Consider the following 13,423-nt stretch of genomic DNA (forward strand, 5'->3'; position numbering starts at 1 on the left):
TAGAGCCAGGCAAGAGCACTATTTGCTGCTCTTTCCTGGTGCCCCTTTTTCTTGCTGAAATACCTGTACGGCAAGCGCAATAAAACAGAGAACAGAAACAAAAGAGACAACAAAATTTCCATCTGGGGAAGGGGGGAGCTCAAGCAATAGCCAAAAAGCCCACACACACACACACACTTCATCAACACCAGTGCAGTTCCAGCCAGCCTACTCAAAAGGAGGGGGGAGGCAGGGTTCACAAACGGAAGGTCACCACTGGGGAGGGGACGTCTTGTCTCCATCTACCTGACAAGCGTTGGAGCCCTGGACAAGCAGAAGTGGGCGCTGCTGCGGGGGGGTCGGGCGCTAAGGGCTGGGGGCTGGCCAGCGATGAGCAGGCGCCAACACCCGAATCCGATGTGGGCGTGTTTTCCGCTGAGGAGTGCTGGCCACCAGCGAGGCTGCGCATGTACTCCCGCATCTGGAGTCTCGCGTCGGGGCCTGTGAACGTTACGGTCTTGACAGTGGGCCGGACAAGCACATGCTGTGTCACGCGAACTGCGTTGCCAGCTGTGTCAAAGCCCTCATACTCATCCTTCTCTGATGAGGGCTCCATGGCTGCGAACGAAGCAACGAACTCGCGGCTCTGTTGCTCGGCGTCTGGACCCGCAAAAGTCTGTGTGTGAAGCTGTGGCTCTGAAGTGACATGTCGCTTCACAGTGCGAGTGACAATCAGGTTGCCCTTCTCGTCGATAGTCTGACATTCTTCGACCTGTTCCTCATCCGTTGGGGAAACAGCCGAGCGAAGTAAACATTCCCGGAAACGCTCTTCAATGTCATCAGCTGATACACGCCCTTCGAGCGATATTCGCTTGTTCTGGCGAGGCGTATCAGTAGTGTCAGGATTGAAGAACTCTTTGGTTAAGTCGTCTTCCACGAGCAAACCACCTTCTAATGAGAAAGTCTTGCCCTGTGTGGTAAAATGTAATGTTTCATGGTCCAGTGTGTCTGTGCTGGAGACCATGGTTGATTCTTCGGCCGAGTTTAGGCTAGACATCATTGAGTCCGTGTCACACTGGTAAGTTGCATGTGTATTCGCTGAGCTAGTGGGCTCCAAAGAGTCGGTGCTCGACACAAGTGTATCATTGCATGGGTGCTCTTGTGGTCGAGTCAGGGATTCCCCATCGGAAACGAAAACTCTCGTCGAGTCTTGGTCAACCCAAGTAAGTGTGTCAATGCGTTCCACCACCACTGGCACCACAAGCGGCGAAGAAGCAGGCCGTGACAAGGTTGGCGATAGCTCTGTCGTGCGGATTTGACTTGGAAACTGCTGCCAAATGTTGGACGTCCCGTCAGCAGCAGACGTTTCCTCTGCTCGAACAGAGTCAAGTTCAATGTCTTGAGCTTCATACAGAGAGTCTTGCAGCTCATTACGATCATCCTGCAGGGAGTCAGGGTCACCGGATGGATCTCGAAGCTGCAATGAGTCGTTTTCTTTGCTTAAGACCTCCTGAAGGGAGTCATGGTGTTCAGCATCATGAAGTGAATCGTGAAGAGAGTCCAGGTCAGTGCACTCTTTTTGAGTCCAGCCTGGGGTATCTGGACAAAAGTTTGATTCCGAGTCATCAATTTCTCTGTCCCGTAAAGAGTCGGTGTCAAACTGTGTAGCAGTTGATGCAGAGCTCTGTCGATCAACACTATCGACTGAGTGGCCACTTTCGGTACGTGTAGTCAAGAAGTGCCTCTCTGTCCTCGACCAGCCAACTTCAAGTTCCTGTGCAGACTGATTTTCCTCTGAAAGTGCATTAACAGTTTTCCCACCCTCCTGGTCTTCTTCAGAAGCATGAAAATCTGAAGGAGGTGCTTGCCGTAGCAAAACCACACCATCTTCATTGTACACAGTAGCTTCATGTCCTGGATCGGATGCCTGGCTTTCATGACCCTCGTCAATTTCATCCAATCTAGCAACAACCTCTCCACGTAGCCTCGTGTCAACACCTTCTGCTTCGACCAGCTCCTTTTCAAGGCGCTCAAATTCTGTAAGCGAGTTCAATGAAACACTGTCTTGCTCACTACAGGTTCCATTGCGTCCTTGTTGCTGGCGGCCACTGAAAGAATCACTGGACCCTACGCTCGACGATTTTGTTCCTGAAGCCATTTCTGCTTCAAGTCGCTCAAACTCCATCAAGGAAGAAGTCGAGGCGTCGTCTTTTTCGCTACTCTTCCCGAACATTTTGCGACCAGCAAGGGTATCATAATCAGGTGTGGAGCCACGTTCGTCTGATATCGGGCTCAGGCGCCTTCTGGCTCTCAAACGGGTCCGCTCGTCATCGTAAGCCTCTTCTTCTACTTCTTGATGTGTGTACAGATCACCATGTTCGACTCTGACGTCTCCAGCGTATTCCTGCTCATACGATAAGTCGTATGGGAAATCCTGTTGGCTTCCATCCTGCTGGCTTCCACTTCCTTCCTGCAGTCTGCCCTCCAGGAGCTTGACATTTTCAACATCCATACCTTCTTCTGGAAGAAAATGCTCGTCTGACGATTTTGGAAGGCCCACACCATACCTGTAAGTTTGGTGCATTTGCAGGATATAGTCTTCACATTTGCTGGTGTAAAGCTTGATGTCATCAGCTGTAGCCGTTTCAGGACTAGATGAGGCACTTTCAGAACGAGGGTGGTCCTGAAATGTGTGCAGATCTTTTGAACCCTGCGCACACTCACGGGGTTCATTTTCAGGGTCACTATCTGTTGTATCTTTTTCTACCAACGTGGGCGACTTTTTAGAGCCAGCATGCTCAAATACAGAAGTGACAGCACTGTGGTCCGCATGATGGTCAGTGCCACTTGGGGCATCCATTGTGACCACAGGTTCCGGAGTAACTGGACGTTCGAACGATTCCCCTGGAGAAATTTCATCACCCACATTACACATCGTCCTTTCATGATGATATCTGCCGCCAAGCAACAGCGCTTCATTTGCTGCACTTTCAACTTCTTCCGACGATAAATCACCCTGGAATATTTCAGCATAGAAGCCTTCCTCTCTTAGTTCCGTGCTATTTTCTTGTTCATCGAGCTCATGGCTTGCGGGTGCGTCACCACCTGCTGCCTCTACTACGGCCTCCACAACTTGTGGCTCTGCTTGGCCCTCGGGCGTGTCCTGCTGTCGAACTGGCCCTCCAGCAGCAAGGTCGTCATACTCAGGTACATATTCCACTTCCACGGGACCGTTTACTTCCTGAAACGGGGGAGTGGCACTATCATTAACAGCACTGTGGCCATTTCCAGCACCCTCAACCACTGCAGTCTGATCCAGGGGCAATGACGCCAAGTTTTGCATCGTTGACTGCCGGTGATGGTGCCGTTCACTGTCACAAGAAAAGTGCTGTGCCTCCACCGCATCCACCATGGTCTCTACACTAGTCTGCCACGTGTGCTCGCTCTGCGTGGCCGAGCTTTCAGACACCGAGAGCTGCTCTTCTTCATGACTGCTCGCCATATGGTCATCACCAGGTCGAGGCCGGCGTTCCTGCCCTTCTGGTGAAGCCGATGCTCCATTCAACACCTCTGCCCTTGGCGCACCACGGCTTGGGTCACCGCTAGCAGCAGATGAGCCTACAGGCGTCCATCCTGTGTAGCTGTGACCAGGTTCCATCAGAGCTGAAGTCTGAAATGGGCCGTAGGCTCCTCCGCTAGTCGATGGTCGAGGGCTGATTGATCCGTGTGCCGTTGGGTCTTTAGACGCTGATTGCCAGCTTGGTAAGAATGGGTGTTCTACGCCCCCTCGAATCACTGATTCAGGTATTTCACCATCGTAAGGCTCCCGAAGAACAGACTTTGATCGTTCGGACTCGTTGTCAGAATCGAGTTCCTCATGTGCAGAGGCCACGATTGTTTCACTAGCTTCAGACACTTCCATGCTGCCAAGATGACCAGAGCTCTCAGAGTCAACGGAATAAGCAGAGCCACGTGAACTCCCACTCAAAGACGAACGCGCCGTCGCGAAGGATGTGTCGTGAGATGATGCTGCTGCGGTAGCATAAGATCCAGACACTTCACCGTCTTGCGACGTGGCGCATGTCTCATATTCTGACGATGCTTGCCCACTCAGCACATTTAGGTCAAACTCAGACGACGTTGGTCGACTGGCACCTGGAGTTTTCCCAGAGTCTGATGTCATTTCAAATGAATAATAGTGACTGTGGTCGGTTTCAGACCCTGAATGACCTGTGTCCATGTCCCGAGATGACCTTTTTTCACTCCTCTTCTCTGTTCTCTTTGACTTAGATCTTAGCACGACAGGAGAGGCGGCATCTAGTTTTCCACTGCTTGATCCATCATGAGTCTTCGGCGGAGAGTCAAAGCCTGGAGAAAGCCCTCCAGTAATGCCCACAGTTTTTTCATTTGTGTCCCCCCAAGAAAGTTCACTTCTGTTAGTGCCCATGGGCATTTCTTCTTCTATCACAAACATGGTGTCTTCAGGTTCCTCAGCAATCTTGTCATCTTCCTGAGTCCCTTTATCATGGCTTTCGTGGGACTGCTTGCCATTTCCACCACTCTCATGGCTAGAACTAGCTTCAAATACGCTAGTGCCAACTCCAGAGGCGGTACGACGGTGTGACCCTGACGCCCGCGGGCCGTCGCTGTCTGGTGACGAGTTGCGGTCCGACGAGGAGTCTTTCCTGTCTCCTCGGCATGTCGCAGTCACGTGTGTAGGAGACTGCTCTCTTTCGACAAGGTCCTCATCGGATATTTCAGATGGAATGTGCTCCAACTGTGGCCGCTTGCCGCTTGTGGTGGTTTGCCGCACTTCTTGTGTGCCAGTGGCCGACTCGGTGACGTCGGTGTCGCCACTCTCACCCTGCTCTATCACAGCTGGTTCCTCGGCTTCTATGTCGCAGGCCACTTCAGTCTGGACACCCTCCTGCTGCTCAACAGGTGCCTCCCACGTGACTTGCTCTCCTTGAACTTCGACAGCGCTCTGCACAGTCCGTGGCGAGGCTGGTGGTGTGGGTGGTACCGGGCGGCCCCGGATTTTGGACATTACATGATCGGCCCATTCTTCTTCATCCTCGTCACTGTCTCCACGCCTCGATTCAGGTGTCCGAGCAGTCATGTCTGACACTGTGAGGAGACCTACACCGAGGAGCCCCTCTGACAATTCCTTTTTCTCTGGGGCACACACTCCCGGTGATTGATCAAAAGCAAAGATTTTAGTGGTGATCTGGAGCTCGGGCTGATCGCTGCGCTCTTCCGACACTAGTGACTGCGGACGAGCGAAAGTCTCTTCCCGAACAGCGTGCTGCAAGCTTTTCTCTGCTTCCATCAGCGCAACCGATGTTGCCTCCTCGGTCCGTGCATCTCGAACCACTTCATACGGGCTCCGGCTGCCTGCCGGGCTGGATGATTCTTCAACGGGTGATGATGTAGCATCAATGACATCTTCGCCGGCGAAAGCGACGTTCTCAAAAGCCATGGCAGTCCCTCCTTGGCTTTGCGGGCACGGGGATCCTACCTCCGAAGAGGACTCCATCGACGATTCGGAATACCGTGCAGGCTTCTCCTTGACAGGCTGCACTTCGGTTGGCGACACTCCGACGCGCACTTGCATATCTGGGGACAGGTACTCTGGATACTCCTGAGCAGGCGACACATCTTGCTCTGGACGATAGGCGGTCTCTTCAGGAGGAGAGGCCTCAAGAAGCGGTGAGCGCTCCCGACCCCCCGCGCTGCGCACTGCCGACGTTGCTGGGTCGGCAGCTGCTGACGGCGCATGGGACGACTCGACCACTGCTGCGTCGCGCTCTAGAAATATGCCATGGAACGAAACAGGTTAGTCAGCGTGCCGCACTGTTGGACTTGTAGTGTCGTTGTCATTCGCCGGCATGCAGTGAGCGAACACAGCAGATGCTGGCAGCAGGCTACAAGCGCAGCTTGGTACATTTAAAACACGGCCCAAGGCCGTGTAGGCTACGCACAGATGCACGTCAATGTAGCAGGCCTGAACAGAAACACGGCTGCAAGCATCAGCCTGCCACAAGAAAAGCTTTTGCCTCGGTTTTGGCTGCTGCTCTCACAGCACTGCCAGAATTCAGCTGACGTGTTAAGACTCTCTGTGACAACTAAACGCAAGCTTGTCACTAAACGCAACATTATCCCTAAATTGCAAATGTCAAACGTTGCTGATGCACCTTCCCCACTAAAGCCTCTCAATTGATTAAAAAAAAAAAGAAAAACCCATAGTGCAACGATAAACGGATTTCCCCTGCAAGCAGAAATTGAACCGATATCTCCTTACGGGTGACCAAACCTGAGCCCGTGTGCCCTGGTGTCGTGCTAAAAGAGCAGGATGGTTGTGACCAGCTTTTGTATGATCACCAGTCAGCCTCTGGTTGGTGAAAATCCAGCCTTCATTTGAGCAGCCACAAACGCTCCAAGTATACTAACAAGCACATTCATGGGACAGCTTGTGGCCAAAGGGAAGCATAGCACTTGCCCCTCAGCATCAGTGCTCAACATAAACCACGTATGAGGACAACTGACTAGCTTGTTGAAACTTTAGTGCTGGCTTTTAAATCCTTTGCAGGGTAATACGCATAAACCATCAGCAAAAACACAATAAAAAAGTGCTTTATGCTATGATAAAAAATAAAGTGCTTGTCATTTACAGACCTCTCCAAGAAGCAAATCCGCTACTGACTGCCACACAATCTAGCACCAAGTCGGCCAACTAAGTAAGAAAACTTAACACCAAACAAGCCACTGGCCAACAAAAGAACAATTTTGCTCATCTGGGGTCAAAACTGTTAAGCGAAGCAGTTCATTTGAAGAACGAGTTTACGACCAACCACAGCCTTGTCTGACACCAAGCTGGCATGAAAATGCCACAGAAGACTGGTCGGTAAGAAACCCTTTTTACGAGAGACGACTGTGGCTGCTGTATCTTAATGATAAATTACAAGCCTTACCATATGCCTAAACATTGCTCTTAAATGTATAATAAGCCAGTTGCAAGCTAGAAAACGTTGTTAAAAATTCACAAATTTGCTTTGAACAGTAAACAGCCATATTTTAGAAACACCTGAGATAGTACACTCTGCTGTTCAAAGTTCTAAGAAATAGGTGCTGAAATTATTATCCTTCTTCTAACTGAAATTTCATTCTTAATGTACCAAAACATGCTAGTCTCACCCAGTCGGCAAAACAGAACTGTATGAGCCATTGTGGCCACTTAAATTATTGGGAACAGAATTCCATGCATGTGGCTTCGTTTGCACTGTCCCGGAACAAGGTAGGGCTCACCCCGAAAAATGTGTGGCTCAAATGATTACAACATACTTTACACAATTACTAATTCCATACAGGGGCAATATCTAACATAGTGTAGTCATAAAAGCTTAATACCGTCACAATGCCAGATGAGACCCACTCTACATTCCGTATGTTCACATGTATAACCTGCCCTTGCAATATAAGCCGCACTCCCACTTTCCGTCGACGAATAAAAAAATATATCCCCGCATATTGCCCATATATTTTATACATAAAAGGCAGGACCAAAGCAAGCAACATGGCACATTTGTTTATGTAAAAGAACTTGCCTAGCTGACTATGTAAATAAATAACTTGCCAAATATATTTTTCAAGTTGGTATAGTGGTCAACTGTGTATGCAAAATGAGCCCTGTCAGTGGGATATGAGTGGCTTAGTCGCCATTACGGCTGCAAGGGCATCACGACCCAACGTGCATTGTGGTGAAATTGCACCAACGGAAATGCCTCACATATATCCGCACCTCTACTTTACCCCTGAAATTTTCCCATTTTTGGTGTGGGTTATATGCGGGAAAATGTATGTTTAACGACCAGTGTGTCGAACGGAAAAAAGTACTGGGTCAGTTCGGGTGGCTCCATTTTGTTCCAAGTCAGTCCCAATTTGACTGACTCATTTAGCATAATGTTTCATGAGCGTTTATGCACCACAAGCTGGTTTGATAAGTACACATTGATAACAAAGTAGACAAAAAAAGATAAAAATGGAATCGTGGGCGCCAATGCAGAGCAATAGGGCCCCAACAAGGGACTTTAATGCCCTTGGCATTGAGCTGCCATTTAAGCCCACCATAAGGCAAAACACAATATGGATCTTATTGCACTGTAAACAGCTTGCTCTCTCTTGGGAGAATTTGGACGACTCAGAGAGCATTAGTGTGTACCGTTTTTCTGTTTAATAGCATGCACCAAGTGCTTATTCTTGCACAGCCTAGAAAGGCTGTCGAATTGCTCTTTTTGAGTTTCCAGATTTATTTTGAAGCAGTTATTCAGTGCAATTAACTACTTGCATTTATTTGTTTCAAACTTAGCACGAGTCACGTCTCGCGTACCGGCAGTTATTATTCCCCGTGCTATTTGATTTCTTTTATTTCGTTCTTTCTTTTCTTTTCTGTCTAAATTATGAAATTTCCTTTATAATCATACATCGTGCCAGGCTCGAAGCCGATTGAGTTAAAAGACACACATCGGCAATCAGGCAATTAGTTTCAATACCAGTGGCAGATTTTTTTAATGAGTTGCACTAAAAGAAGAAAAAAAGCGATCCTGGCAACTGCACAAATGTTCCCCTATCAAATTGATTGTTTGGTCCTTTAGAATAATTTGTTTTCAGTCGCCTGCTGCAGGTTGTAAGCCAATAGTTAGTTGCAAACTTTACTCAATACTCAGCCACTGCGTTGAGGCTCCAATTGCATGAACAAATTTTAAGATAGATATCGCCGATGTGTTCGCATTTGTTTGCATAACATGGCAACATGGGGCATGCTATCTTCATTATAATAACACGTCTTGTTATGCAAGAAAGGTTAGAGTTTTCCTACAGAGCAAACTTGCTGTTATGGTTTTGGGCTTACTCGATGGTTGAAAGCAGCGAAGAGTAGAAATTATTTCGTTCGCTATTCATGTGCATTCATTCAAAAGCCTTTCTTCTTCTTCTTCTTTTTTTTTTTGATGCAAACTCACTTCTCAGGTATTTATACGCTCCAGTTGTAAGACCTTTTTTGACGAATCACGACCTTATAAAATCTGCTTGCTCCTGCGCATTCACAGTGAGACCTATGCCTCGAAAAGGCAAATCCTGATGTTTCACAGTGCCTGCAGACAGTGAGGTATTTCCCTTGTACCACCTCGCACTTTGTGTTCACGACCTGCAGCAACGCAGGCTTCCAATGTTGGTGCGCATCCCGTTACCGATGTCATGACCCAGGACGCAGCGCCTCTATTCTCATGATTAACGTGAGCAACTACGAAGTTGATGGTATGCAAAAGAGTGAGGCTCCAAATGGCATTGACCATGCGCTACCTACTGCACACGGTCGAATGTTTCCTCATAAACCAGTAACAGTAATTTTTTTTGGTTCGGTTATGGTTTGGGTATGGGTTCATTTCTGGCAAAAATACCGGTTCCACTCCAGTTTTCAGTTTGACACTTGGCGAACAGAGAGAGAGAGAAAAAAAAAAAGTAAGAGCCGGCTGTTTTGACCTACACCTGTGACCTGAACAACATACTTATGTGCCTAAAAAGCTGAGGCACCAAATAAAAAAAAAATGCTTGAGGGAAATTTAGGCTGACTAAGTACAGAGCGTAGCAATATAATATATAGGAGGTGGCAGCATCTGCTGTGTTGCCCTTCAAAATACATAGTGGGTTCATCAGGTAGAGTAGCAAAATTATTGAAATTTTACAGGACAGAACATTTCTTAACGATGCCTGGAACAACAAAAAACTGCTCAGCAATCAAAGGCAACAAGATGAAAACAAATTCACTGCTGTCATTCTTCATCTGTTAGCAAACATCTACCACAGAAATTTTCGAAGCTACCACTAGCCACAAGTTTATTCTAGGCAGGAACAACAAACCTTACTTCAATAAGAATGAGCTTGTTACACCAATTTCAGCCTGCCACATTTACTGCGATTAAAATACAACCACAATATGTATTACAAGCTATTCTAAATGCTTTCACGACATTTACTAATTTTCCTAGAACAAAACCGGTCAAACACCACACAACAAAAACAACAAAGTTACCAGTTGATTTCCTGCACAATATAAGATTTCATAAAGTATTTGGTGTTAACAGGCACAGAAGACAGCAGCTTGATGCAAAAACGAAGACTACTCAGCACACCGAGTTTACGTGAAACCCATCAGCAACCAACATGTCGAGCATGCAGAAATTCTTCATGATAACTGACAAAAAACACAAGCAACAGAGGTGCACACACTAAACCCAAAGCCAAGGGTAATTATTCACCCACCAAAACTCCTCCCTTAAAAAGCAAAAAAGAAACAAAAATAGAAAGCCACCAACTGCGTGCATACAAATAAGGTCGCGCTGCAGGCAAGGAAACATATGAAGGGTTATCTGTTGGTTATCTACTGGCAATACGCTGGCATGAACTACTTTTGAGAATACATATATACTAATACATATATACTGACACTAGGAGCACAGCAATAGCATTTCCTTCCAGAGGCTTGTATGCACGTGTGTGCGTGCAAACATGTAGGCATGCGTGTAATACTTGCAGAGATGCCACGAACTTGAAAACTTCCTTTTTGCATTGTTACCAGTTCTCTGGTAAACATTTCAACAAAGGTATTAGTGCCGATGGTTATCCTTTTCTGGTTTACAAAATAAAACCAAAATTTCGTGAAAAACATTTCTTACATTTGAAAACCTGACTGCTTCCCAGTTTGCAAGTTTAGAAATAACCTGCAATTTTAACCCCCTGATTTTAAATAAAGATGAAACCTGAAGCTCAAGGACCCTATGTATACAGTCTTTATAGGTTTTAATGCACATAGTTTTGGGGGAAGATTAGTTAAAAATGACACTAGGTGTTCAAATGAAGTGTGGACTCAAATAACCGTTTCACAGTGAGATTGCTTTCCTAACCACCTGCACATGTAAGAAATGTGTGCAATTGTGATAATGAGATTCATTACTTTGGAACTGTTTTTTCATGCATCAGACACCTACCCCTATGTGAGTGCATCATGCTAGTGCACTTGAAAAACTAACACAATGTGCTGCACCACGGCAGTGCACTGGCAAACATTCACACTCAATGACTTCACCTCAAAGGTTGTTTAATACTGAGCTCACCTATTAAAAGCTGTTTAGCAAGCAGACACAATAAGTTTCCCAGTTTAGTTATGCTTTACAAGCAAGAAATGTGCTCTAGAAAATATAATCCATTTCTACAGATGTATAAAGAATTAGGAACTGAATTTGACGGCATTTCCGACTATTACGCAAAGCAGCCTCAAAAGTAACCTTGCAACAAACTTTGAAGCAATCTTTCACGGCCGAAGGCCCATTCAAATGAATATTACGGTTATTTACTTATGAAAAAAAAAAAAAAAAAAAAAAAGCTCTGCACAGAGTTAGTAGATTTATGGTAATGTATACAGAAGTTTGCTTTCTGAGACCTAGTAGTACAGTTGAACCTCGATATAACGAACCTCGATTTAACGAAATTCGCGCGATATAACGAATTTTTTCAAGTTTTCCATCAAAATTTTGCTAAATGCATGTATTTTTATCTCGATTTTACAAAGTAATTTCGTGCGGCGCTCCCGATTTAACGAAGTCACGGCAAGAAAGGAAGAACGAAATTCCGGTCGAGGCACGTTTTATTTTGCCTCTCAGAGCCTACATTGAAAACATTCAGTACTCGCATTAACTCTTAAACGGCTAAAATGAAAGAAAAACGGTGAAATCTGCGGTTGACAACAATTCAAAGCGATGAAAGAAGCTGCTCAAACTGCTAGTGGTCATAAACAGTTGAATAGTGCGGCCACCATTTTGACGTCTCCGTGATGATGATGATGATTAAAGGCCTCCCCTTTGAATCGGGGTGACGGCGTGTGCCATCTAGCCTATCTTAGTAGTTTGAATTTAAATTTAGTCCCTCAAATCGGATTTTTTTTAAATTCTGCCCTGCCGCTACCCCTGGCTGGGATGTTATTTTATCGACTTCCCTGCTTTTTTTCCACCAATACTCTAACCGCTGCTTAGTAATGCCTACTGCTGACCAGTTAATGCTTCCATCAATTGCGAAGCCCAGTGCCTCAGGAAGTAGGACTTTCACCCCAATTCTATCCGGCTGAACCTTTTGGCATCCTATTACTATGTGGTCGATTGTTTCTTTATCCCTGCCACATACAACACATGTCTCATCCTGTGAAGAATATTTGCTCATGTAAATTCGAGTTCTCAAGCAGCCAGCCCGCGCCTCAAAGAGCAACGCACTACCTTTATTGTTGTCATAAAAGTTCTCTTTCCGGATCTCTTTTTTGCTTGCTTTGTAGATTCCCAGCGATCCCTTCTTTTCCATCCTCTCTTTCCACATGAGCGTCTCTGTTTCCTTCACTTGCTTTTTAACGGCTCCCCCTTGTTTATTTGCCGCGGTCAAGGTATATTTGGTCGCCAGCTTTTTCGTCCTCTTCCGCCATTGGGTGTCCACACTTTTAAGGTACACGTACCTGTGCACTCTGGCTGCCCAGTTCTTCTCATCTAAATGTCTAAGCCGCTCCTCAAAACGTATCTTACTTTGCGCTTCCCTCGCCTCAAATGAAGCCCAACCCATGTCGCCTTGTACCGCCTCATTTGTAGTCTTACTGTGAGCTCCCAGTGCTAATCTGCCGACTGCCTTTTGGTTGACCTCCAGTCCTGACAGTATATCGGACTTTAAGCATAATACGGCATTAGAGAATGTGAGCGCCGGCACCATTACCCCTTTCCAGACGCCTCGCACTACCTCGTACTTATTGTATCCCCAAAGTGCTCTATGTTTCATTACTGCTGCATTTCGTCTCCCTTTCAGTTTGAGGTGTTCTTCATGGGCATTCAGGTAGCCTTTTCCTTCATTAAGCCAGATCCCCAAGTATTTGTACTTATTTACTAGTGGTATGGCTTCCTGTTGAATTCTTATTGGTGCTGTATGAGCTTCCTCATTGAACACCATGACTCCAGATTTCTGTGGGTTAAAATGTAGGCCTAGGTACGTTGCCTCATCACCACAAATGTCGGCCAGTTTTTGAAGGTCTTCCGCATTATCTGCCAGCAACACTATATCGTCCGCGTACATCAATCCCGAAATCCGTTGTTCCACCAACTCTCCATTGCTTCGGTACGACAAGTAAAAGCCTAATCCACTTTCCTCCAATCGTTTTTCCATTCCTCTATTGTAAAGTGTGAACAGCAATGGCGAAAGGGGGCACCCTTGTTTTAAACCTCTTCGAATGTACACGGGCTCTGTGCCTGTACGCCCTTCCCATGTCGTTGCCTACGCCAGCGCCCTCTATGCTTAGGCTGCCGAAGCCTACTTCAAGCTTTTTTTCTACGCGTCCTTCCTCACGGTGCTGCTGCTCTAGGTT

At 46.7% G+C, this 13,423-nt stretch overlaps 1 protein-coding gene across 10 annotated transcripts in view; it reads right to left on the reverse strand.

Annotated features, from left to right (window-relative positions):
• Positions 1–13,423, reverse strand: part of LOC144148417 (uncharacterized) — a 203,713-nt gene that overhangs the window by 5,007 nt on the left and 185,283 nt on the right. For all 10 annotated transcript variants that reach the window (XM_077680008.1, XM_077679998.1, XM_077680004.1 and 7 more), the window contains one exon: positions 286–5,787. In XM_077680008.1, the coding sequence (XP_077536134.1) occupies positions 286–5,787 (5,502 nt within the window). The remainder of the gene's footprint in view (positions 1–285; positions 5,788–13,423) is intronic.

Source organism: Haemaphysalis longicornis, unplaced genomic scaffold, assembly GCF_048455015.1.
Source record: "Haemaphysalis longicornis isolate Haplotype H1 unplaced genomic scaffold, Haemaphysalis longicornis Haplotype H1 scaffold_1, whole genome shotgun sequence".
Taxonomy (NCBI): domain Eukaryota; kingdom Metazoa; phylum Arthropoda; class Arachnida; order Ixodida; family Ixodidae; genus Haemaphysalis; species Haemaphysalis longicornis.